The sequence below is a fragment of the Ascidiella aspersa genome, chromosome 2, assembly GCF_963924565.1.
Source record: "Ascidiella aspersa chromosome 2, kaAscAspe10.2, whole genome shotgun sequence".
NCBI classification, from domain to species: Eukaryota; Metazoa; Chordata; class Ascidiacea; order Phlebobranchia; family Ascidiidae; genus Ascidiella; species Ascidiella aspersa.
In genome coordinates, this window is record NC_139448.1 from 30928287 (window position 1) to 30954188 (window position 25902).

The 25902-nt window shown below is 38.1% G+C and overlaps 4 protein-coding genes across 4 annotated transcripts; 1 reads left to right on the forward strand and 3 right to left on the reverse strand.

Moving 5' to 3' along the window:
* Positions 1 to 745: 745 nt before the first annotated feature.
* On the reverse strand, positions 746 to 6942 carry LOC146164873 (putative tRNA(His) guanylyltransferase). The gene is made up of 5 exons (XM_083383080.1): positions 6567 to 6942; positions 6049 to 6218; positions 5280 to 5365; positions 3095 to 3202; positions 746 to 1850 (listed from the first exon to the last, which is right to left on the reverse strand). Exons 1-5 carry the CDS (start codon positions 6929 to 6931, stop codon positions 1713 to 1715), a joined length of 867 nt encoding a protein of 288 aa, XP_083239206.1. The 5' UTR covers positions 6932 to 6942; the 3' UTR covers positions 746 to 1712.
* Positions 6943 to 7202: 260 nt separating this feature from the next.
* Positions 7203 to 9230, reverse strand: LOC146164874 (elongator complex protein 3-like). The gene is made up of 2 exons (XM_083383079.1): positions 8023 to 9230; positions 7203 to 7776 (listed from the first exon to the last, which is right to left on the reverse strand). Exons 1-2 carry the CDS (start codon positions 9111 to 9113, stop codon positions 7221 to 7223), a joined length of 1647 nt encoding a protein of 548 aa, XP_083239205.1. The 5' UTR covers positions 9114 to 9230; the 3' UTR covers positions 7203 to 7220.
* Positions 9231 to 13388: 4158 nt separating this feature from the next.
* LOC146164875 (pantothenate kinase 3-like) lies at positions 13389 to 20762 on the reverse strand. Its single transcript, XM_083383091.1, has 6 exons — positions 20398 to 20762; positions 19317 to 19536; positions 18593 to 18790; positions 17501 to 17687; positions 16686 to 16809; positions 13389 to 14952 (listed from the first exon to the last, which is right to left on the reverse strand). Exons 1-6 carry the CDS (start codon positions 20686 to 20688, stop codon positions 14782 to 14784), a joined length of 1191 nt encoding a protein of 396 aa, XP_083239217.1. The 5' UTR covers positions 20689 to 20762; the 3' UTR covers positions 13389 to 14781.
* A 1985-nt stretch (positions 20763 to 22747) lies between these two features.
* LOC146164876 (arylamine N-acetyltransferase 1-like) lies at positions 22748 to 25722 on the forward strand. Its single transcript, XM_083380865.1, has 4 exons — positions 22748 to 23077; positions 23826 to 24018; positions 24564 to 24775; positions 25558 to 25722. The coding sequence occupies exons 1-4, from the start codon at positions 22748 to 22750 to the stop codon at positions 25720 to 25722; spliced, it is 900 nt and encodes a 299-aa protein (XP_083236991.1).
* Positions 25723 to 25902: the final 180 nt, after the last annotated feature.

Sequence of the window (25902 nt, forward strand, 5' to 3'; positions counted from 1 at the left end):
ACCTGACGAAGTACACCATTTCGATTGCTCTTCACTTTCGCGCCTGATCAGGCCTAAGTTACGAGGCACGTCGCACTGCAGACACCTACCGTCAGCACTTTCTATTTCAAGTTCATAACACAGCGTCTGGACTATTTGCCGGTTTTGCACCTATAGTTTAGATTTAATTCGTACCTGTTCTAATAGTGTTAATAAAATTGGTAAAGAGAGAAAGGATTTACAGTGTTGTAACTATAGGTCAATTTAAAATTAAACAATGATCGAAATCTCTTGTAAATCAAGTTAAGATTAAGTTTAGTCCTACTCGGTCAATATAGCTAACCAATACATTGCCATAGCACATCAAGCCATTATATGAAAGAAAAGATTTGCAAATTGTCAAACTATTCAAAATGGATGATTTAAGTTTGGATCCTAGAAACATAACACAGAGCAAACATCAGAAATAAAACAAAGATAAGCAAATCAATTTAGGTAAAAAATTAGGTTAAAAGTAACATAGTTTTACCAACTAAAGAAATTAAAACATTTTAGTTGAAGGCAGTGTTTCGCCTGAAATATAAGACAAAGTCAAGTCCTTTTAAAACAGTTACTTAATACATCAAATTTGTGTATTGGTTTCGGACGGCAATAGGTAATCATTCCAGAGTACTTTTACAACAAAAGGCAATTGCCTTCGCATGCAAAATACTCGGAAGTGGATAGCTTTATCCTTCAAAGCAGCACAACCCTTTCGTTTCGAAACAATTTATTCATCGCGGTAAGACACAGCAGCGAAACACAAGGGACAATCTGTCCGCGAACGAACAGACACTGCAGCAGTGTGGAGCTATATAAAAGCACTGAACGTCGGTCACAGGTCAGGTGGATAGGGTCGTATTGGGAGCCGTTTTGAAACACGTTCGGAACTTTTTTGTCATCTTTTTTTTTGCGCGGCCAAAAACCACAGCCTGCGGTTTCCTCTTAAACAACGGCATAAGATGCAACCTGGGCAAACGGTAACGGTGACGCAGTGCCGGTCGCTCAGGCTGACCCTGGAGCCATGTTAACCCTCGCTTTTTGGCGGAATTGGGACAAGGCCGGCCGGCTTCAGGCGTGGGAAAAACCGGAGACGCGCACTTCAAGAGGCGACCACCATTGCTGCTTCTGTATAGGCTTTGCAAGGCTGACAGGTGGCCTTTTCCTGACAGCGCAGCGACACAGTCGGTTGCCTCCTTGTGTAAACCTTGGCTTGGAGTCGGCGTTGAAAGCGGGCCTTTGTTCGACGGGCGGGGGCCCGCACAGCAGGTTGACCCACTTCTGCTTTTGCTGCTGCTGCTGCTGCTGGATCAGATTTCGATCTTTGCAGCTTGTCCTTGTATAAGAATGGCGCAATTGTTATCCCGAGCCACTGCATTGCATCGCCTGCAAAAAGCGACGTGCGCGCGTGGAAGCGGCCAATGGCTTTAGAACCGGGTTAAGGCAACGTGGCTCCACACCTCTGTGATACGATTAAAACGCTCGCCTCGCTTTGGCAAATAAGCACAAGCGGTCAGGAGCTTTGAAGTCTTCGCCGAAACGCGTCCGCTTGTTTGCTTTCGCCGTCGGCGCGAAACCGGTAAGCGTAAATACGAAAAGCGAAATGCGAAAAAGTAGAAGGATGAGCTATTTCGGGCGGCGCCGCAAAAGTCAAGAAGCCGCGACAACGACCGTAAGACAGCAAGTGTGGGGGGTCAGCTGTCGAGGAGATGGGGGTGGTCGCGCCAGAAGTCGTCCTTGATGATGTCGGTGTGCAGCGACACCAAGGGACCGCCTTCCTTCTTTTTTTCTTTTTTATAATTCTCTTTTCCGTCGCCGCCGCTGTTTGATTTCTAAGAAAGAGGCAAAAACAACAAGAAGTGTTTTGAAGGGCGTTGGCTGTGCAATTTGCAATCCACAATAGCTTAGAACAGTCCGCTTAAACGCCAAGTTCGAATCTCCTCTGCATACCATGAAACAAGGTGAATAAAAAGCATATAGTTTAAAACTTTGTTACTGAATATAACAATCCTCTGTGTGGGCAAATTTAAGGTGTTTTCCTAACAGGAATTATTTTTTTGTCGCAATAAGAATATCAAAGCCCATACAGAAGTAGGTATCATCTTGAACGTTTCGAATAACTCTTTATTCATTTTCAACATGAATAAAGAGTTATTCGAAACGTTCAAAATGATACCTACTTTTGTACGGGCTTTGATTTTCTTATTACGTCTTATAACAACCTCCAACCATTATGCTCCAAAATTTTCTTTGTCGTTTCAACATCTTTAGTATCTTAAACAAAACATTTTACTTTCGTCCCTAAAACAAAACAGCTTTGTAATACTGATATGCCACATGTTACTAAATAAAACACGAAGCGAGACTTGATTCGAAGTCCGCGACCTACTGGATAATAGTTTCAAACAGCTCTTCTATAAAAAAAATGCCATTTTGTTTACGTTGCAGTTATTTTGTTGCCCAAATTTCTGGGGTTTATATATGCGGCAGTGTTGTAAACAAGTTATTTTGAAAATACATAAGTCCCAGTGAAGTCAGTTGTAAAAAAAGTCCAAATCAAGTCTTTTTTTTCAAGTCTAAATAACAAATATTCAAGTCCCAGTCAAGTCATATTTAAAGCAAGTCAATTCCAATCAAGTCCTTGTCATAAAATTAAACGTTAAACTATCAAAATTGGTAAATCATTTCGACTATGAGTAATAACAACATATGTGCACAAATTGAGATAAAACCTAATTTTACAAAAATAATTCTTTTTAAACTAACCTGACATAGACCTAATTTATTTTGTCTAAGACTTGACTTGGGTTTAAGTCATTTAAAAACACTTGTTTACAACACTTCCATTAAGGCGTTTACCTGCGGTGGCAATTGTTTACAAGCTACAAGTGCTTTGAAGCGAAATCCGATAGCTGTGTGTAAGCCTACAGTGCACTGTACAGCTGCAGGAGTAAGCGACCGTCCAAAAATAGAAACACAGCGCATCGGCGCCAAAACGGGCTTTTCTCGGGCTAAATTTAGCTCGTACGCTCTGCCAAAAGTGGGTGAAGGAGGGGGTAGCTAGTAGGGCGCTCACCTTGTCTCGGATTACGACGGTCCCTTTGCGAAAGAGCTGCGGCAGGTTGTTATAATTGACGCCGAACTGCGAAAAGAGTATTTCGTTCTTGTCGCCAGCAAGGGTGCCCTGTAAAGTTTAACTTCGTTAACAACGCCAAGCCAAGTAAGAACAACAAGGAAAAGACAGGCGACGCGGGTCAGTGGGCTGTGGAAACAGGGGATGTGGCCACTCGAATGGCAGGTGCTTGCGAGAACAGTGAATTAACTAACTTAGATCGCACTGGACGCAGTGGCTCTTTGTTTCCGCAGCAGCTTAGTTTGTTCGTTCCCACTACTCAGTAGCACAAAACCCGACTGTGTGGTACGTTTAAAGCGTCCACTATAAGATAATTTAACTCTTTAAAAGTAATGGTCAACACGATCTAAGACAACAATTTAAAAAAAAATATCTTAAATGTTTTTCTTTTGACTTAAAGTCCTCGAATGGCCAAAAGTAACGAAATTAACTGTATCAAAAATATGTATTTTGTGAAAAGCTGAAATTATGCTCAACATTAGCTTCGTATGTTGTGAGACATTGGGCCAAAAGTATGACCTAACCGGATTAATATTTATTTATTTCATTACCTAGAAAAAACATACTGAAAAATGCAGATTTAACCAGAAACCCAATACCTTTTTACTGTTCTTAATAAATTTGTTTCTACATAATTTCTGACAAAAGTGTATCTCCATGTAGAAAACACTGCGTTAAATACCCAACCATGTGCCCAGTGTTTTTTTTAAGGTTAAATTTCTCCAGCGGTTTCCCAAATTTTGGATTTTTTTGGTATTTAAATGAAACACTTGCGGTCTCTTAAAACTACTTAGCGGTCACCCAAACCAAACCGTAAAAAAACCATGCATGTGTCAAAAGATTATATTTATGTAGCGTGTTGGCACGTATACCACTCCAGTATCGGACAACGACCAAAACAACTATAATGATGGGCCTGGAAAAGATGAGTTAATGACGGTACTAAAAAATCTTAATCTACAAGATGTGGTTGGATGGTTTTTAAATAACAGAAAACTATAAACAGCGTTTTTATGACTGTTTCGCGGCATGTTATAGCAGAGAATTTCTTGCTTTCATACAATGGACTTTAACTTTAAGCCTACCAAGAGTGCTTCCAATAAAAACTTGATAAAAAAACGATCAATTATCGTGAAACATACAAAACCTAAAAAATAATTGTATGATTTGTAAACGGAGACTGGAGAGTTATATACCTAATTAGGCGAACCAAAAAATGCCATGTTGATTTCGAGAAATTGGCCTTTCGCATCCCTAGTTAGAGCCACTTGGTAAGGCCGCATAATTGGGCCAAATAGCTCCCCAGCAGAGAAGTTTCCGGAAACGCGACCGCAAAGTTTGCCGATTTTCCCAGGGCTCGCAAACCGGCCGCGACAAGGCCTTGTTCAACTTATAAGCTTTATGATTCCCGCGAAACCGCCACGAGGTCAGGTCGTCGCCGTTTGACTTTGTCGGCCAAGCGATGACCTTCACTTCTGGCGGTCGACGGCCGAGGGAACGATTAAGTGCAACGTCCGCTGACAAGGAAATGTTAAATAATGGTATTATGTCAGTTATAACAGCCTTAAAGGTTAAGGCTGCTTGGTTTCTTTGACATTTTGTTATGAGGGTTTAAAAGTCATATTTGTTGAGAGACAATAAAGCGTCAAGAAGAACCTCACACAATGTACTCAAAGTTTATTGACGTGTGACTTAATTCCTATTTACAGAAGGGACTCCTTGTTTACCAGATAGTGGATTGAGCAGGTAAGACAATGATAGGAGTGCCTTCCTTTTGCGGTAATGTCATTTTGCGCAGGTATAAACCAAATCCTCCTTGTAAAGTTGTGCGTCGCCGTATTAATTTATGTTTAATTACGGCCCCTCCTGATTTACTTTGTTTTAAAATGCTATTAATGTAATTTGGGGAACTGGAAAGATTTTCATCAACTGTAAAAGAAAACTAAGCTTTTGCCTGAAGAATAATGCGCCAAAGATGCTACAATGTTGTTGATATGTGCAATGTAAAGTATACGGCAAAACAAACGATTTTTCGTTGTAACTGTATTTCATTTACAAACAATGCACTCATGTGCCATCTAGCGTTTAAGCTTTCTTCTATAAATGTCCACTAGTGGTTTCGACTAACCTTCAGCTTTTCTTGAGAGTCTTGTGGTGTCATTCCAGAATGAACAAGGGCCCAGAAGGTCGTGTTGTACAGATTGTTGATGTGGCCTGCAGTACAAATACACCAATTATATATAACACACCAATTATATATAACACACCACATCTAAACTACTATTACAATAAAATTTCAACCAAAAAAAAATATATATAATTGTCACGATTTTAACAACTAATATGTTAGTCACTGTAACCAGGGGTTCTAAAAGTGGGGTTCCTCGACCCCTTGGGGGTCCGTGAACTAGTTTTAGGTGATCCATGAAACCCAATTGAAATATTAGTGTATATTTAAGAAGTAATATATTTATCAATGAAAACAAAATAATAACGGTTTTGCACTGATGCATTAAGAGTCTATTTACCTTTTACATTTTTCAACCGAAATCAGCAGATTTATGAAGTCAATTTGTATTTTGACGTTAATTTACCATTTTTGAAATTTGTGCCCAGTGTGGTACACTTAAGACAAAATTTTTTTGGGGGGTCCAAGGTAAAAAAGTTAAAGAATCCCCTGCTGTAAACATTGCACAACAAATTAACTGTTTGAAAAAAAGTTTTTACTCCAACATAAGCTGGAATGATTACCAGAAAGAAAAATTCATTTGGTAAAAATAAAAATAAACTTTGTTGATATTATAAGTCCAGGCTTCCTAAATATTTAGTAAAAATCAAATTATCCCTAAATAGCTTTATCGGACAAACACATTTTCATTTTTAGCTCTATCACTTACAATCCACTTGTCTCCAACTGAGGTAATCTCTCAGATTCTTGTCACTTGGATAAAGGACAGTTCTGCTGTCAAAGGCTGGAGGATAGAGGAGTTCTTGATCAGGAAAAAATGTCTTCCAGTGGAAGACAAAGGCGGATGAGAATTGTGACACTATTACAGATGCCAGTTTGCTAAAAAGAAATATAAATGCCTGTTTAGTAACGATTTGATATATGTCCTAATTTCTTGTGTAAGTCATGTGTTAATTATTAAGTGGTTTGCAAAATAATAAGAATCTTCTTTTGAATAACATAATCTGCCAGAATCGGACTGTTGAAAGCAAAAGATTCTGGTCGCTCATCAATGATAAAGATTAAACTATTGTTTGAATGTTATATGATAAACATAGTCGCTACTCAAGGCATCATATAGTTTGTAATTTAGTATATTAAGCACTTTGATAAAATTAGGTTTAACTTGCAGCTTTAAAATACGCAAAGTTAGCAACAGTTTTTCTTCAAATCTAGGAATATACCTGCCTTGCCCTCCTGTTGTAGGTTTGAGTTGACTTCTTTAAAACAAAAGAGTACTCGTCGCTTTGGCCATACGCAATCACCACACTCTCCAAAGCGGCCATCACCTCCACCGCTGCTTTGTTCATGAGGTTAAGTGACCTCTCATCATTCGGTTTTGCAAAGTTGTGCTTGTCGGAGAACTTGTGGAAGTTCTTGCCGTCGATACGCACCACCGGCCAGCAGTTTGGCAAACATGGGTCAGGTAGCTCGAAGCTCCGAACATACTCAAACTGACTGTTGGTCATTGCTTGAGAGATAAGGGGCTTGTGGTAAAGCAGCAGGGATTTTAGAATATCTTTGCCACCAGAAAAGGAAAGCAGGTGTTTCATACCACCCTACAAAAGCACTTTGGAAAAACCTGCCACAATAAAAATGTTTAGCCACCAACGCATCTAAACTTGTACAGCACATACTAATTGCAACCATATCACAAGTTCATTTAACAGTATCCTTACGCTTTACTTATATTCTTAATCACACTAATTTTATTTGAACTTACCACAATTTTTCAATTGTACAGAAGTATGTACAAATAAGCAGGAACAATAAAATGCAACAAATTTTTTGTGACAGTAAAATAAGTGATTAATAATTATAAACAAATGTATGAAAATAAGTTTACACCAAATCCTTTGACATGTAAGGTCCGTCAAGCTCGTATCCAAGCTTCCTGTAATAGTTTCTAGTTCCGACGCCGGATATCACTGTGATCTTGCTGGAACCGTGTTCCTCCAGTGCGATTCTTTCCGCTTCCTCCATAAGAAGAGTCCCGAATCCCTGATGCTGAAACTTGCCCGGATCCCTGGAGCTGACAGGAACGACGCTTCCATAGACATGAAGCTCTCGAACAAGAGAACAACCCTTGTCCTTGAGTTCAGGCCGAAAGGCCTCCTGAGAGCACTTCCGGAGTCGAAGAAGACCAATGAGGATGTCCTGTTCCGGATCCTCGTAGGAAAGAAAAGTCTCCCAACCACCATTGGCTGTGTAATCTCGCCGAATCAACTCCACCTCGTCGGGTTTAATTTTGTGGTGGATCTCCTGGATGCCTGCCTCTCTTGTTCGTACGTCCCTGCATGTTGTCCCCAAATCCTTCATCCGCGACAATACAAGCTCCCTGAGGTTGCCATGCTCGACACCAGATGTCACTAGAGGCATTGGGATGTCTCTTTGCACCCTGGAAAAATGTAATTTTAACATTAAAAACATTTCTACATAAGTCAAACCAATAATTTTTCTATAAAAATTTACTAAAAGATATAAATTAAGTGTAGCGTTTGTTTTATTTGTTGTCTTTAAAATAGGTTTAGACTTTAACATAATCTGCAAAGTTGAAGCGAATATCTCATTTTAAAGCAAATCCTAGTTTAAAAAGATAAAAAATCTTGTAGGTAATTCAACTATATACTTTAAAAAGCATTACCTGTATACTCTTGTCCAAGGGGGAACAAGTGCCAAAATCCTTGCGACGAGATCAATCAATGTCGACGGGGGGTAACTGTTGTACCTACCGGTCTTCCAAAGCTCATACAAACCCGTGCCCCTGATCACAAGTGTGGGGTAGATCTTTAGGCCATCGGCTCGAAAAGCTGGGTTCTCAAAGAACTCCACAAACTGCTCAATGTCCCTTTCGAGGGGCACGTTCGGAAGGTTGGGCATCATGTGAACCACCACCTTGTAACCAGAGTCCTTGGCCAGCTGGAAACATTCGGTGACTGCTCTCACAGTGTGTCCCCGGTTTGTGTCCCTTGCAACATCCTCGTACACGCTCTGAACTCCGATTTCAAGACGAGTACATCCGTAACTCAGCATCTCGCTCAGGTGCTTTTTAAGGCAATAGTCGGGCCTGGTTTCGATTGTGATGCCGATGCACTTTGTTTTGCTCCACTCGGAATACTTAACAGCCTCGGCCACGCTGCTACTTGTGTGTCCCGACAAGGCGTCATGCAAATTGCGTATGAAGTAGTCTTTGTAGTTATCCGAGAGTGACATAAAAGTGCCTCCCATCACGATGAACTCAACTTTGTCAACCGAGTGTCCAAGCTGTTTTAGCTGTTCAACACGATGCCTTGTTTGAAGAAAAGGGTCATATCTAGCACGAATTGCCCTCATAGAAGTAGGTTCATATCCAGTGTAGGACTGGGTTGAATACTCAAAGTCAGAGTCGGGGCCGCCAGGACAATAAACGCAGATGTTTCCGGTCATGTTAATGTGAGGGCATCGATGTGGCTTACACATGACTGCGACCACAGCGATTCCGCTGGCAGTGCGAACCGGTTTTGCCTTTAATTTTGGCAGGAGGGCGCGTTTGTATTGGTGAGGCACTGCCGCTATTATATCAGTTAACCTGGGTTGCGATTTCAAACCATGCTTTGATGCTATTTGCCCTTTTAGTTTATTCAGATTCACATCTTTTCTTTCCTCGTGTGCTTCAATTAAAACTTTTACAATTTCTGCCGTTGAAACTGCAAGCAGTTCAGCCTGCGAAGCTGTCGGCTCCTTACTCTTACCCATGACACTTAAATGCAATCTTTTTTTAGTGTTAATAACCAAGCAGTTTTAGGTTTTGGTCATTTCAGGAATATAATTAAATTTGCAGTTACACAGAGTGTATAGTAATTTAAGTTTTTACCAAAGCAGTCTGAAAAGTGAAAATGCTAAGTGTGTTAATGTTATGACTCTCTGGTGTGCCAATTCCTGTTGTTTGGCAGAAAATCCGACACTGTTTTGATGGGTATGGGCGCTGGTCTACTCTAGGCTACCACTTTTTTACAGTAATAAAACGAGTTGTCAAAAATGAAATTAAAAGGAAGAAATAAAGGCACTGGTCTATAGAATCCTACATCAATTTTTAAATCATGGCACAATATTTGGGTTAGGGTTAGCGTTTGGGTGGGTCAAGCATTATTAAAATAATATTGTTTAACCCAGATGCTAACCCACACCCTTACCCAAATATTGTGCATTGATTTAATAATTGTTTGAAGTGATGCGGTGTAGACCAGTGCCAAATGGGAGAATACATATAATAATAATACTTGACCCATCCAAATTCAAACGTTAACTCGCACCATAACCCAAAGAATGTTATAGAACCCCTGACGAAACAAAACTGTTTTTTTTTAATGGGACTGACTGCATATGACTGTTGTGCATTTCCGCAAGGGCGCAAGCCAACGACAAATAAGCTTTATGTGTATAGAGTATAAGTTTCTTCTGCCAAGCCTTAACGACAGATATAACTGCAGGATAGTTCTAAATTAGCCTATTTCATTTATAATAAAACAAGGCAAGCGTAATGTGTAAACAACTGACTGCTGTGCACTGTACATGTGTTCATTGATGACGTAACAATCTAGCAAGGCTTCTAAATGGTATCACCACTAGTTACTACAAACGTTGTAAAAGACGACATTTAAGAGCTGCAAAGTTAATACCCAAGTACCAACAAGTAGCCATGGTTTCTTTAAATATACTATACAGTATAAAAATAATAAATCTTACAAAATCAAAACTATTAATTAGTGAGTTGGTCGTTAGACGTTTGCTTTATGATTATGACAGATGCGAACTAAGCCAATATGCCCTATTTTTTTTCGAATTACCAACTTGACGAGGTAAACAATAAACTGTACACCGCTTACCGAAACTATTTTTTATTGCACTCAATATTTTTAAATATGCCAGTGACATGTCGTATTAAATCTTTCCGACGTGACATTTTTAACTTGTTTTATGTTTAGATACGCCCATTGCGTGTTGCTGTGGTGCTATGTGTTCTATGTCCCTCCCAACAAAACTTGACCAAAATAATGATTATTTAAATAAAGTCAAAATATATCATGCAATGTTAGTACCTCTTATATGTGCCAGATGCGCCACGTCTTTGTTTAAATCAAAAGTTTTGCCAATTTTAACCAAACCAACGAGTGTTAATTTTAAGTGTTTTTCGCCCCTATTTGTACTTAGAAGGTATCAGGGCTGCGGAGTCAGACTCGGCACTCGAGTAACCACGTAAGCAACTCGAGTCCCGAGTCAGACATGCGCATGCGCAGTACCAGATTTTAAAACTGATATGGCCGCCATGCAACTGTGTATTGTAAGGGCGTAATAGCATGGTGGAATATTTTCCAATCATGTAGGCCTATAGCCTATTGTGAGTGAATGAATTATACGACACCCCTATAAGTGGATTGCTCAATATCCACGTTATTTTATAGTTACGTAAATTGGCGGTATACAGGCTGCAGAATCAGGGGCGGACTCGGGACTTGGCGAAATCCCACATTTGACCCGAGTCGGACTCGGGTTTACCTTTTCGGCCGGAGTCGGACTCGGGTTATTTTTTTTAACCGACCCCGCAGCCTTGGAAGGTATTCTATACTGGATTTCAGTTGCATAATTGTAGGCTACATAATTTGACCGATTCATCTCTAAAAATTGTTATATCAACTCTTGCAAACATCCTGATTCCAGCACCCGTCGTTTTATGTGGAGACTATGACACCAAACCCCGAAACGTTATATGAGTAGCCTATCAGCCTTCAGCATCGACTGTTTATCTTTTCTTTTATTAAACAAAAAAAACATACAAAAATGTTGTGGCGAATCTCTCGGAAAGCAAAATTGACTCCATGTTGACTAAGCTTTTTTTATCAAATTGCTATTTGCAAGTTCATCAGATTCTGTTGTGCTTACAAAGGGTTAACATTGTTTAACCTAGCTCTATACGCCAGTGATTTTCCAAGATCGTCAGTCGTTCCACAGGAAATTTATTAATTTGACTAATGTTTGATGGAACACACCGGTCGAAAATCACTGGTAAGGCATTAAGTTGCTTTTATGAAAGCTATTATCAGTTTGTTTCATAGTAATTTTGTTTAGGCTATTTACTCTTGTGTAATAATGACATTCTAATTGCGTGGGCCAGAGGCCGCCTGATGTTTCCAATTTATTCCTTATATCAGTTTGGTGTCTAACCAAACAGTTTAAAATATCACACTGAGAAAACTGAAAGAAGTTAAATGTTTTCTTAATTGCATTATTATAAAATTTCGTTTGGTGTTGCGCGAAATCATTATGATGCACAAATTAGTCCATGGCTCAAAAAGCTTCAAAAACAATGCTGTGTGTTGTGAGTAATTATGACGAGTGCGTCATATGCGTGTAGCCGATTACTGATTTAACGCCAGAACGTTACATCTAAAATATTTTGGGCAAATTATTTAAGGGTATTACTCATCGCACTGACACTGCACTGATATATGCACAGATCAGAGGTATTGTGCAACAACAGTTACTTTGTCAGAGAAAACTGCTTTTTACATGTCCAAACTGTGTTCGGACTAAGGCAAACTGTTACTTTATAAAACGAATAACTTAAACAGCCTATTTTCACTTCACATGAGTAAACGAATGACATCAGTAACACAAAATAAAAAAGTTTTGGAATATAATTAGACTTAAAAAAGCTGCGTGTTTTAAAATCATGCTGAGGAGAAGTAAAAATTGATGCTTTAACATTGAATGTCAAGAAATCAAATTGGTCTGGTTTCAAATTTGCTTCGAAAATTATCGTGCCAAACCTAAATTAGGTTTTCGTAATAAATTACATATGGTAATTGTAATTAAAGATGACTTAAAATTCATTGTTATCAAATAAGCTTAAACATGGATACGAATGCAATAACATTTTACGACGAAGATTTATTTTTTTTACTTCTGGAATGGGGAAGTTTGTCGGGTATGTGGCTCAATATAGACAGTCGTTTGTTTTTGGTCGCGTCATTAATAAGACTAATCCAAGCACTTTCCGCTTAACGAAACAGAAAGGAAACGATGTTAAGTCACGACTTCTGGCCACTCAGCAGTTCTGGCCGAGCAAGGCGGCGTCAGCTAGCAGCCAGACTGCTGGAACGACAGTTACGTCACTTGGCCAGCCGTTAAAACATCAGCACACGATTGCAATTGTAATTCGCGTCTTTATTAGTCGAGAAAGCACTGTTTCGCATTTGCATACTCATCACTGGGCGATTAACAGACTATTGAAGTGCCGGCAGAGGCAGTTTGCGGCGGCGCGTTTTACATGACATAAAACTTGCCACTTTTTTACATGGCGGCCACAAAAAATGAAGAACAATAGCAAACTGCTTTGTGTCGCGCAGAATAAAATCTTTTTGAATTTGATACTTTCGAACCTGAATTAAGTTGATTTGACAAGATAGGTTCAGCGCATACAGCCCGGCGGTCGTTTTAAATCGCACAATGGCCAAGTTTCAATAATAATACGTTCAGGGAATAAAACATCAATGGAACACACACGAAATATAAATAGAACGGTACGCACTGCACTGTTCGCAGCGCATGTATTATATAATATAATTCATACTGTATAGTAACATGCATATTATTATAAAGAGACGACACTAACAATATATAGTGTACGGCAAACAATTACTTATATATATATATATAAATTTCTCTGAAAGCTAGTAGTAACTAACCGTAGTATAAAATGCCATTATAAAACGTTTAATAAACATTTAAGGTTTTTTTTACATAATTCAAAATGAATTACATGCGGTTGAAAGGCAAAAGAATAATCAAAAACAAACAAAAAAAACAATTAAAAAGGTTAAGTTAGGATATTTTCGAGGTGCTTTTTTGTAAATAAAAAACACAATGTTGACATAGATGCAAAAACAGCTGCTCAACGCTGGTACATTTTTTCCCAAAAATGTATAAAAAAGTCTATTACAATTTTGTTGAGAGTGAATTCAACTAATATATTTTCAAGTAGGCTAGAAAGCAAATTGAACACTTCATAGTATAATGGTGCTTTAATCCACAAATATGTAGTCTTTCCGGTATTTGTTACAATAAGTCAAACGAAAGCTTTATGACAGCTTTTAGCGGGATTTGCGATAGAAACGTTTTTATGCCATTCTCCCTAGAATTATTTTCGTTGCATCAAGCGAAAACGCAAACCACGTGCATTACAACAGCAAATTTTAAACAGTTATAGACTTACAAGTGTTACAACAGATTGCGAGGTCCAGTCAAAACGGTTCAAGACGCTTCGACGCTGCTCGCGTTTGATTGGCGATAGTAAACGCAATGGATAATATATAGCAAAACGTTAAGGGTGTCACTGATAAACGACAAAAAAATGGCGAAGGCGGCGACAATAAAATGCTTCTTATGGCACATAGGCGATTTTTATAACTTTGACTTAAGAGTTTCAGTAGTCTGTACCAGCTGTTCATAGGTTATACAGCGATCCGTTTGAAAGCGATTGGCTAGCAGCGGTGCATAATAATTGCAGAGAGCGATGATCGAACAGCATTGCCGAAAATGTCCGAAATGATAGGTAAAAGCGTTGCTACTTCTGATATGAAAGGAATCAGGTAATTATTGAATCGACAGTGGCGTGTACTTACGAAGCGATTTGCGTAGCTCGGAACTGTACAAGACGATTTTTTTATCTGTACTATGTGTGAAATCAGTAGAGTTACTGTAATTCTAAGCTCACAATGTTTTATCCCCGAGAAATATTTGCAAATCGGTGGCAGAATATTGCCAGGTTATAATAAATTAAACCGCCAGAGATTCATACTTCTCTTTAGTTTAAGCGATACGTTTAAACCGTTTAGCTTGTTACCCTCAACAAGAATTCAATTATTTTAATTAATATTTTTAAGTAAAGTAATAAAATACGATGAGAAGTTTGCAGACAAAAATCTAATAAAAATAGTTTGTGGTCAAATGCTTAAAATAAAATTATAGTTTGAATAAAATTTATACACTACATAAATTAGGTGGAAAAGGTAGCATGTGTTAATTCGTTAATAAACTGATCGCCTTAAAATGCTAAAGTGCCTTTTTGGGAGCAATTTATAACAGTTTAAGAAGCGCCAAGTATATGGTGTTGAAAAGTTACATAAAATGCCGGAAAGGTTCTTCAAACAGAAAAGATCGTTAAAGACAACAAATTGCGAATGTGACTAGAAGTAAGATGTGGTAATGTTGCGAACACCACAATGCTTTAGAAACAGAACCGCGAACAAGAAAACGTCGAATCAAAACGGTATAAAAACTGCAACAACTGCATCATGTGGGAATGGCCGACTTCGCTCTAGGAAAATCGCGAGTTGCATAAATACTACCGTCGAAAATCGCGACTTTAGCAAACGGAGCCAACCAAAGCGCCGACGGCGCCAAAGTACCCCTCGTGCTCGAGGAACAGCGCCTTGCTGGCGCCCTTGGACCAGTACTCCATGGCGTAGGCGAGCATTCGCATCGAAATTGGGTTGACGCGAAGGAAGTTGCCGACGAACACAACACGCTCGACATGCTGGAAAAGAACAACAGAGCTATATGAACTTAATCGTTTCTACTATGTCTTACTAAAACCCTCCAACCATATGACAAAAAAGCCTTATACCAAATGCCATTTTTTTAAACTCGTTTTTGTTTTTCTTGCACAACAGAGCGTTTCCTATAGACTCTAGAGTTTCCAACTTCGCATTTTCAACAACAGAGCGTTTCCTATAGAAACGCGCAGTTTCCAATTTTCGCCTTTTCTCTTAACGCCCAAAGTCTGACTATGTTTGGCGTCTACGTGTTTCGCAACTGGGAATGTCCTACATTCTGTAATTTGTGGCCGCCCAAAATTTAAGCCAATTTTTTTTTCGGCGGTAATCATACGCCAAAATAGACGATAAATACGCCCAAAACACGACAATTTTTTGGGGGAAATTTACTAAGTCGGCGATATACCACGCCAAATGACGTCACTGGCGTGATTTTGGGCAAGCATTCAACGCCAAAGATCTCTGGCGAGAAGGTAGTGAAATGCAATCAGGAACTGGGGATGTCCTACATGTTTTTGTAAGGCAAATTAGAACAACAGGGCGTTTTCCGTTTCTTTGTTCGTTTTTTCAGGCAAATTGTAAGGCTGTCGTTAATCGTTATACTTTCGAATATTTTATCAATAAAGTTAAACAAATTGAGAATAACACGGCTTGCTAAAAAGCCAGTCTACTCTCTTTTTAATTTTAATGGCTCTGGGATATATATCTACAGTAGTGCACTAGTTAAATCGTCCAACATTGAATTCTCATGTAAAATTCGATGATGTAAACAACAGGAGTTATTCCAGTCTGCGGACAAAATTGCTTGGGCGTCAAAAACTTGTATTTTGTTGCGAACTCACTACTTTTGGTAGGGGTATTTTACCAGCCGGAAAATTCTTGATTAGCGATATGATCACGGCTAAATACCTTATATGAAAATAAGTGGAAGCTGTATATATTATATAGTTATATAGCACCCTAGTATTGAAAATTACGACTTGATATCGGGTAACAGACCCGACGGGGAAGATAATAAGGGACATCCCATGTCGCCATTAGCATTTAAAGCACATTTCAGCGTTGCATTTATCTAGATTGTTTTCGGACTGTATATAAGTCAGCACGTATAATACAGCCGTATATAGGACGGCTTTTGTACAAAAAAACATAAACGACTTGCTAGGAAAATTAAACGACTTGCTAGGAAAGTGGCGAGCTCGTTGTTTTCGTAGAAGCCGGTTAATTCGTTTTGGGTTGAAACAGCCGAAGGCTTATTCCTTCATTTCGTTTGAAACAGAAGCCTTTTTAATCGTTCTCCATTAGAACAACGCTTAACACATCCAGCCGCAGCTTAGTGCATTCATATCCGATTCACACGCAGGCGAATTATTTTAACTGCCGATAAATAATGCCATAAAATTGACGTTAATATTGCCCGCAAGGCACAATAGATGGCCATACGATATAAACATTCACACAAAAGCCAACCATATTGCGGCATCGAACTTTTGCCTTGAGCCCCTAAAAGAAAAGATTATCAAAAATTATAAAAGGTCAATAAGAGTAAACCCGATACAAGGTAAAAAAATCATCTCTGAGGATTTGCAATTGGCCAAGGAACATTGAAACGCGTGATGCAATGAAGTGTTGAATTATTTTATTTAGAACTTCAAAGTACGTCGCTGGCCGTACAAAATATTCTCAGAGTATCCTGAATGTTACGAACACTTACTTCTCGTACGGCCCAGTTCATAGCGATGCCGCCGATGTTGTTGGTGATGGTGACCAGCGTGGCTTTGGCCAAATCTTCTTTGGTCGCTTGTTTTCGAGAGGTTTCCAGGTTCATCTTGCCAAAGCTGAAACAAAACAAGACGATATCGCTTCAGGCTAGGGTTCCAAGCACATATTTGCAGTTCAGAAGACGGGCGTAATATCGGATTGGGCCGATACCTGATGCTAATTGGTAGAACAATGCACTGATGTAAAGTGGTAGTGTCATATGTACGAAACTAGTATGACATAGGTCCCAAAATAATACCAAATTAACTTGTGCAAGCACGATTTACGATCCAGCGCAGCGGTTGTCTATTCGGTAAGAAAAACTTCTGAGAAAACAGCAAATTAACAGTAGAAGGTTATTAGGCTTTTAACCGCTTTAGCAAATTTGACCTAAAACCTTCGCGTATTTATTTTTTTAATTTTGCTCGTTTTACCATAGTAATGACGTCATTTGCTATCAGATAATTTGTCCAAGCATCGGGTATCGGTATCAAATATACGAATTATCATATTTTTCTCTAGTTGTAAGTAACAACCATCAATCTTACGTGTTTAAGTTGAAGTCGTTGTTTTGTTTGACGGAATCAAATTTATACGCATCGAATGATTAATGCGCAATAAGTGCGATCTCCGATTGTAAATCAAATGCATATTAATGTGAAACTATCGGTAAAGTGCTACATTTAGGCCTGCACAAAATTTCTGTAAATATATCTATTTATTTGTGCTTATGCTAACGGGGCTTTAAAACTAAACAATAACCAATACCTGGATGCGACCACCGAGCCAGCCAAGCCGAACTTGGTGTAACCAGCGTCGCCGTAAATGTCCGACACCAACTTATCGACTTTGGTGCTTTCCCCGCGCGCCGCTAGCTCGATGGCTTCTTCAAAGGTCTGACAACCAGTCAGCAGACAGCAAAGACCGAGGAAAGTTCCGCCACCCAGGCTGGTACCTTTTGAGGAGGAAAACCGGTGTGTTTTAGTAGGCAATTACATGTCATTTTACATTTGTTTGATTTGACCTTATTTTTCTCTATACCTTAACGTTTTTCCTTGATGCACCCCTTTCAAATCACCAACCAATGCTTGCACCCCCTTCTAGAATTACTTAAATAACAAAACCTTTGTAATTTTATATGTATTCAAGTAACTGATAACACAATAACACAATACCAAAATGTGAGTTAGTTTTACATTTAATTGAGCAAATAAATTAGGGTAAAACATTTTCTGTGTCTGATTCAGCATCCCCGCACCCCTGGTTAAGAAACCCTGATATAGGCCTAAAGAGAAACTAGTATTGTCGTCTCCATTGTGGTGCCAATTAACTTTATGACAGGATAAAACATAATTTCCAAATTGAGATTTTTAAAGGTAAACATTTTTTGTCAACTCAAAAAACAACCTTGAAAATTGAAATCGTGAATTTTTCTAGAGCAGACATTGATAAACTATGGCCTACAGGCGATCGCTCATCTTCAAAAAATTTTAAGAAGTTTCTACAGTCATTTTTTTGATTTTGGAATTGTTAAATCACACTTGTAACTTTAAGGCATCTTCACCTATTCCTACTATTACTGGTTGTTAAAACATGGATAGTTACAGCTCTTTAAAGTAAACACAATTTACACTATTATGTGTATTACAGTCCCCATTTTTACCCAGACCTCCAAGATATTTTTGTGTTTCTCATACCACCCCATATCGAAAATAATTGCCCACCCCTTCTCTTTAGCAGTAAAACTCAAACTGAGGTCGACAGGGTAGTTTTAAGGTGTCTGTACAGTGTACACTAGCTTTTAATGTCATGGCAGTTTTATTCATTGTTTTCTAAATGTGCAACAGCAATTTTTAGTACCTGAAACACGGGAATAATCGTCGGGCGACTTTACTAGGATGAAGCTGACGCCAGAGCCAATGTTAGCGACGATGTAGGGGTAGGGATTGCGAAAGTCAAAAGGCTCTTTAATCAGTGGCCCATCAGCAAGTGGATCCTTTATTGAGAAGCACTCTGAGTGTCCGTTAACCTCACTGTTGTGGTCCACAAAATGAATACCTGGTTAAAAAAAATCATTACAGTCTACCCAGGTTCCTGGTATGTAGACATTGATGTTTTTTTAACTGTTTACAAATGTTCTAATCCAGGGGTGTCCAGCCTGCGGCATAAGTGCCAAATGTGGCATGTAGCCTAATGATAATGTCATGCAAGCAAAAAATACAAAATACGTTAATCAGTTTGCCGCTGCAAATTAAGATTCTCTTTCATAAAAAACAAGCGTAAATTACACAGTCAGCTTCCCAATTGACACTTAAATGCAGTAATTCGCATTGCTACTACACAGCCTACGGCCAATCTTCCGAGCTAAAAAACGTTTCCAAATCAGCAGGTTTATTCAATTATGAAATAAACAAATCTTTGTAATGTGTAAATAACGTTTATTATTTATTGAAATAAGCAATTTTTTTGTTAGAAGAATTAGTTAAACCTAACTAACCAAATTTGGAATGGGAAATATAAAACAAAATTGACCTGTCAGCATGTTAAGCCCTTGTTCTAATCTAATTATTTCCAGAAAACATACCTTTTAACAGGCAGTCCATTTCATCCAGCTTGTTCAGTCTTATGCTAACCTCTGCCAGAAAAGCTTGTTCGAATTTATAAGCTCCGCCACCAGTGGCATGCATTGAGTCTATTAAAGTTGCGAACTGCTTGTCCTTTGCCATGTTTACAAACATTTCCATCCTTTCGGTGGGAAACCGAATGAAGTGAATGTTTCCAACATAGCCTTGCAGCTTTATGTTCTGCAAAAAAATGTACAAAGAGTTATTACCAATGAAAATACCCTTGGTTGTTGGCCTTAACTGCTTTGTGTTGGCATTTTATTTAAACTGATTCGTTTACTATTATTTTTTTTATGACTTTAACTTTAACATTACCATTTCTTAATAAGTTTGAATAAAATATTTCAATTTTTACTAGTATGGATTAGTAGTTAAAAAGCTAGTTGAAAATTAGTTCAGTATACAAAGATCCCTAACAGATAGAACTACAGTTGTCTGTCACCTACATTTAACATCTGTTCCAATTGGCAACATTTACTTAATTTGCAATGCAAGAGTGACAACCCAATTACTTAACTCTTTTGGCAAATAATAAGTGTTATGAAAATGCCAAAAAGTTTAAAGAAAATACCCAATTAACAGAGAATACCATATGACTAAATTACTTGTAACTCTAGTTTAACATAAACCACCAATAAATTGTGCACATTTCAATTACAAGATATTTTGTATGTAGAACATGTCAGTATGGCAGAATTCTGGCAACTTGGTGACTATGTCAGCCGAAGAATCAGTAAGGAAATCGAATTATCATTAAATTTTTGTTTGAAAGGTTAAGTGTTAAGCACATAGATTGTTTATTATTTTAAAAACTACTCAATTTGCCTGTTTGCACACAAGTTTGCCCCAAAACAGTTGATATGTTACAGTGTTTAAGTAATAAGGAAACATGTGCACCCTAGGCCCCATGTTGTACCAAAACAATTTTTTCTTATTAACTGCATTTAACTTTATGAGCGCGGCCAAAGGAACAAATAATTTAGGCCGAATTTCTAGGCACTAGAGGGCTGGGAATATTCTGCCAGCCTAAAACATGTCTACCTTTAATTCTAGATGGGAGTCTCGAACCCCAGTGTCGCCATAGGCATCATTCAATGTTAGATACTTCCGAATAGTTTTCAGCGATGCTTTTTCTTCTTGCTCTTCGTCTGGCGTTATGTAAGCCGGCTCGAAATAAACCAGCTTTACAAGGGTCCCTCCAATGTCAATTCCAAACCATGGAAAGGGGTGTCTCTTTAAAGAGGCCTTCCTTGACCTCGAGCTAATGTTTATTGGGTGCACTGTGGGGGTATTTTGATTTTCAGGCTCAGGTTTAGCACTAGCTTCTGTCATTGCTTTAGACACAAATGACAATTATTTATTAAGGTAACTATTGTCTATTTTCTTGAACTATGCAACAAGTTCAACTAAATTCCACCTGAGAAAAATAGAAATCATTATAAAATAAGTTTAACTAGTAGAACCTATTTAGATTATTATATGGTCAAATGGCACATTTACACATCACTCTGTTTAATACCATACTTATAATATTGACAATGGCAAGTAATTACTCTTCAATAAAATTATTATTTTGGATGTTGATCTAGATTTATTTGATTTTTTCACTATATTATTTAACAAGAAAATAAAACATGTTTTTAATGCTATGTTACAGTTAATTTTTCAAATGTCGTTTTCACAGGTACACTTTTAAGCTAAGCCGAAGGCAAATTTTTCAAATAGTTAAAGGTACGCAACAAATTGATACAAAATCTATTAATATGCTGCGCAACGCAAGGTTGTTTTAAAGATATCAACCAGCGTCGAAAAATCACACTTTGCTTATGTTTAAATTAACAACCTTGCTGTGTCAATGAAGTAAAATAATGCCGCAATCTCTTGTTTAACTTGTATTGCAGCATGTGCTTATAGTTGAAGCAAACAACACTATTTACTATAGTTAACGACTTTGCAAGCAGTTGCAAATTCAATATGACTTTGCACGCAATTTCGGAAAATAAATTGAACTTTGATCAAAATCTACTCATGCGTAACAATAAAAACAGTTGGTCATAGAAAGCTTATTATAACATTTTGCAGCAATATATAAAAAATAAAATAAATAATTAAAAGCTACAGTTTGTACTTGCCGAAACTCACTATTGTGCAGAAAATTTTGGGTATTTCACCTGGAAATCGCAGGTTGCAAAATATATATTCACCTAAAGTTAACATACTAGCATTGCAAACCGAATAGTTTTTTCTTACCACGAATTGATAAACAAAACAGGCACCGGGACAATAATGACAGATGACGCGCCTCGGGGATATTTGATCGTCTGGTTATATCACGTATTCGTTTTTCGTCGTTCATTTGTCCAAACATTTTCTTTGTTTCATCACCCAATTTTTATTCGTTCTAAAAAATTGTCAGGAAATCGTTTTAATGAGTTTACCGAATGCTCTGCGAAGCAACGGACAAAAACTCGTTTTGTATTTGTTTCGATTTAAATGGATTGTTTTTGTGTAAATCTAATAATTGTAATGCCTTTAATACCCGGTTGTTCTGTTGGCTGTATTTTCAGTCCATATTGGAAATCCAATTTAAAAATTCCCAGAACTTGAAACCCATATCCTGATTTATTTTTCCAGTAGCATTGGGGATTTTTTTACAACAGCCTCTATCAAGGTGTCCTGTAACTTTTCTAGAATGGTTTAATTTCTTCGTAAGCAACCTTGACGATGTTAAAGGGACGTCTGTTATCTGATCCCCTGCCTCATAGGCCTACGTACCTTCCTTAAAAAAATCAAGACACGCTTCTTACAATTTCCTTAACTTTGTTTCTTCCACAGACTTTATAAAAAGAGAATCCTGTGTAGGCTTAATAAAAGAAGTGTTTTCCGTGTCCAAATGCAGTAAAATTTATGCGCGTTGTTTACCAAAGCCTATATGTTAAGTTTACTTAGCGCAAACGACAAACACTAAACAATGAACCTAATCAGCCAACTAAGTTTGTGTTGCAACCATGTATTGGAAGCACTTAGAGTTTGATTTTACTCATTACAACACCGTTTTTTTTTTAATAAAGAACATAACAACTTTGTTTCTAGAAATAGAAAACATCGATTTTGTTCACAAAATTCAAAACGTAACCTACATTTCCTATAGTTACAACGACAAAATATCAAAAAAGCACACATTACCTGATGTAGGGTGACTTATGCTCCATTGAACAAGCGCAAATAAAAGCAGCCCTTCTTCTCTTCTTTCTCCTACCTATAAGTATTTTATGTGTTTGAATTGGCTTCGGTTTTACACTGTTCAATAAAGAAAGGCAGCAACCACTAAACTTCACAAGATAGGTAAGGAAAACAAAATACGCTGCTTAGCAGAAGAGGCATGGAATACATGGATATTGACAGGTATTTTGAGAGAATCGGCTACAACGGGCCGAAAGACAACTCTTCTTCTACGTTAGCAAACTTGTGCGAATGCCATTCAAAAACGGTTCCATTTGAAGACATCGACATGTTCGGCGGCGAAAGAAAACGACTGGATTTGCCAAAGGTTTATCGAGATATCGTGTTGAACAAGCGTGGAGGCTTTTGCTACGAGCTCAACGGCTTGTTTCATTGGCTGCTGGAAAAGTTAGGATTCGAAATCAAGATATTTCAGTCCCAGGCGTACCTTAAAGAAACAGACTCATACAAGCCAGAATTCGATCATATGACGATGTTGGTAAGTAAAGTTAAGAAAGTTGTTAAATTCAAGATGGAAGCTCGGTGTGTGCAAAAATATATAACGATTCCCAAAATGGTGTAGTGTAAGTGAAATTTTAAATTATGGTACATCGATGTCTGACTCCGCCACGTTTCGATTAGGACGAATGGACGTGCTTTCATTTCTAGTTGTATGATGCATTCTTATCTCGAATAAAATCCATGTTTAAACATATTACTTCGAAATAAATTGCGCACACTCACCGAAACTGTCGATCAATGATGCAAGCAAGGCAGGTTAGAAAAAAAATAGCCTGCAGCGAGGTTCGAACTCACGACCTCCGGCCATACGGAAACCGTTGCTCTGTTAACTGAGCTACATAGGGTTACACAGCAGCAAGTCGAGAAACAACATACGCAATGCTTGCTACATTCTGTTAGTACAAGCTACTACACATTAAAGGGGATCTAGGTACAAAAAGCAGCTTTAGAAGGGCTAGATCACAGTTGTTAACACACATGTGTGCAACGTTGATGTTAAATATGATTGGTGTAATGCCTGGTGTTAAATGTTACAGCATATAAACTGTCAAAATTAGAAATGGTAAGGCAAAAAAATTAAAGGTTTAGATTAGAATAATGGCCCATTATTTTCTCAGTGAAAGCTATTTCTCTGTGAAAAGCGTTCTCTGTGAAAGCTAATCTTTACCAAGTTCCATACCAAAAATTCCACAGAACATCTCATTGTTTATTACTTGATTGAGCAGGTTACATGCAACGATGGATCAAAGTGGCTCACTGATATCGGTTGGGGAGTATCATCTTTTAAAACACCGCTAAAGTTTGAAGAAAACCTCGAACAAACGCAAAGGAACGGAATTTATCGACTTTTGAAATATACCGAATGCGTTTACATCGTCCAAAAACGAGTAAAACGCCGTTTGGGAATCTTTCCGATGGGTAAAATCCTTTTTGTAATGGTTCAGTTTGTTTGTCAGTGAATATAGGTGGAATTGTGTTTTTTATAGGTTTGGTTAGATAAAGCTCAAATATTTCCAGATAACTGCAAATAACACCCAAGAGTTTAATCATTTTACAAAGTTTTTCGTCATTTTACTTTGCTTCGGTTAACCCCCATAAAGAACGCATTTTAATGGCTTTCTTACTCGGCGAATATCATAAGTATATAGTCAATTATCCGCGTTAATATCGGTAGATAAACGATAATAAAGAACTGTTAAAACATGCGCCATATAACTGGACATAACTTTTGTTCGGGATGCTAAATGCCTGCCTGCCATCTATATGCGCGATGCGCTGTGTTCTATAGTCGAACAATTTGTTTTTTAACCTTTGTTATTAGCAAATAACTAATATAAATTCCCTTAAAAAGCAAAATATATAATAAGCAACTTGTTTAATGATGATGCTTGCCAACTCTTTTGCAAAACAACGTAGACCTGCATGTCTAGAAATATTTGTTTTGTTTTTTTTAGCAACCGAAGACAAGGAAGTCCAACTTGGCGAAAAAGAAGTCAGGCATCCTTGGACAACGATTTACAAACTGGACACCACGCCTCGTCAGTGGAGCGACTTCGAACTAATGTGCGACTACCAGCAAGATAACGATGCCAGCTTTTTCAAACACAACAACGTGGCCACTGTGAATACCGACAGCGGGGACCTGGCCTTGTGGGGTTGGATAGTCAGAAAAAAGGTCTTTCTGTTTGTAAATTTAAACCGTTCGTGTCAAAGAGCAATAATTGAACAAAAAAGGCGATAAACATCAGGGTTGCGTAGTCGGTTAAAAATAACCCGAGTCCGACTCAGGCCAAAAAAATAAACCGGAGTCCTGCCCTGACTCTACAGCCTGTATTCCGCCAATTTACGTAACCAAAATAACGTAGCTATTAAGCAATCCACTTATAGTGGTGTCGTGTAATTCATCCACAGTCAATACATGGTTTGAAAATACCCCACCATATTCTAAGCCACCTTTACAATTTCCAGTTGGCGGCCATATCAGTTTTAAAATTTGACACTGCGCATGTCGGACTTGGGGCTCGGGTAGTTTTACGTGGTCTTACTCGAGTTCCGAGTCCGACTCCGACTCCGCAGCCCTGATGAACATTAGTAAACGTCATGGTCACCATTTAAACGTCAAACGTTTCGTTTGCTGAAAACGCCATTATTTAACCCACATCGAAAAAGTCCCCCATTAGCTCTTTTACAGTTGTAGGGAACTAAGAATGCACCCTAACCTGCTCCACAACCAGTTATTAACCGAATGTGCGCGTTACCCCAATGTTACGTTGAAGAATATGAATGGTATACGCGAGAAAGTTAATCAGCCTGTTGCACACAATTATGTTGATAGCAATTTAACTTTTAAAAATTATCAAATTGTAACGATTTAGAAAGAAACTTGTTCAACGACTTACCTTCAATACATAGGCCAACCACGTAAAAATGTATTACCTAACACTTTTTTAATTTCAGATCTATATCGACCCTTTGGCCGAGGAAACGGTACTTGTCGAAAAAGCAACTACGCAAGAAGAGTTACGAAAACTGCTGAGCAAATATTTCGGCATTAATGTAAAATTTAACATCAAAGTGACTTGCAAAGATATAAAACCATTTAAGACAGAAATCTTTCGCTAACTGCCTAGAGTTGACATAAATAATAATGTTTCATTTATAAATGTAGCGATAAGTTTTTAATTCTTGATATTTCTATCCCCTTGTTTCCATTGATATCTGAGACCGCTTTAAATAACTTGAGATTATATTGTAATCAGCCTATATTGTTATGTGTGAAACGTTTGTCAAAATAATTATTTT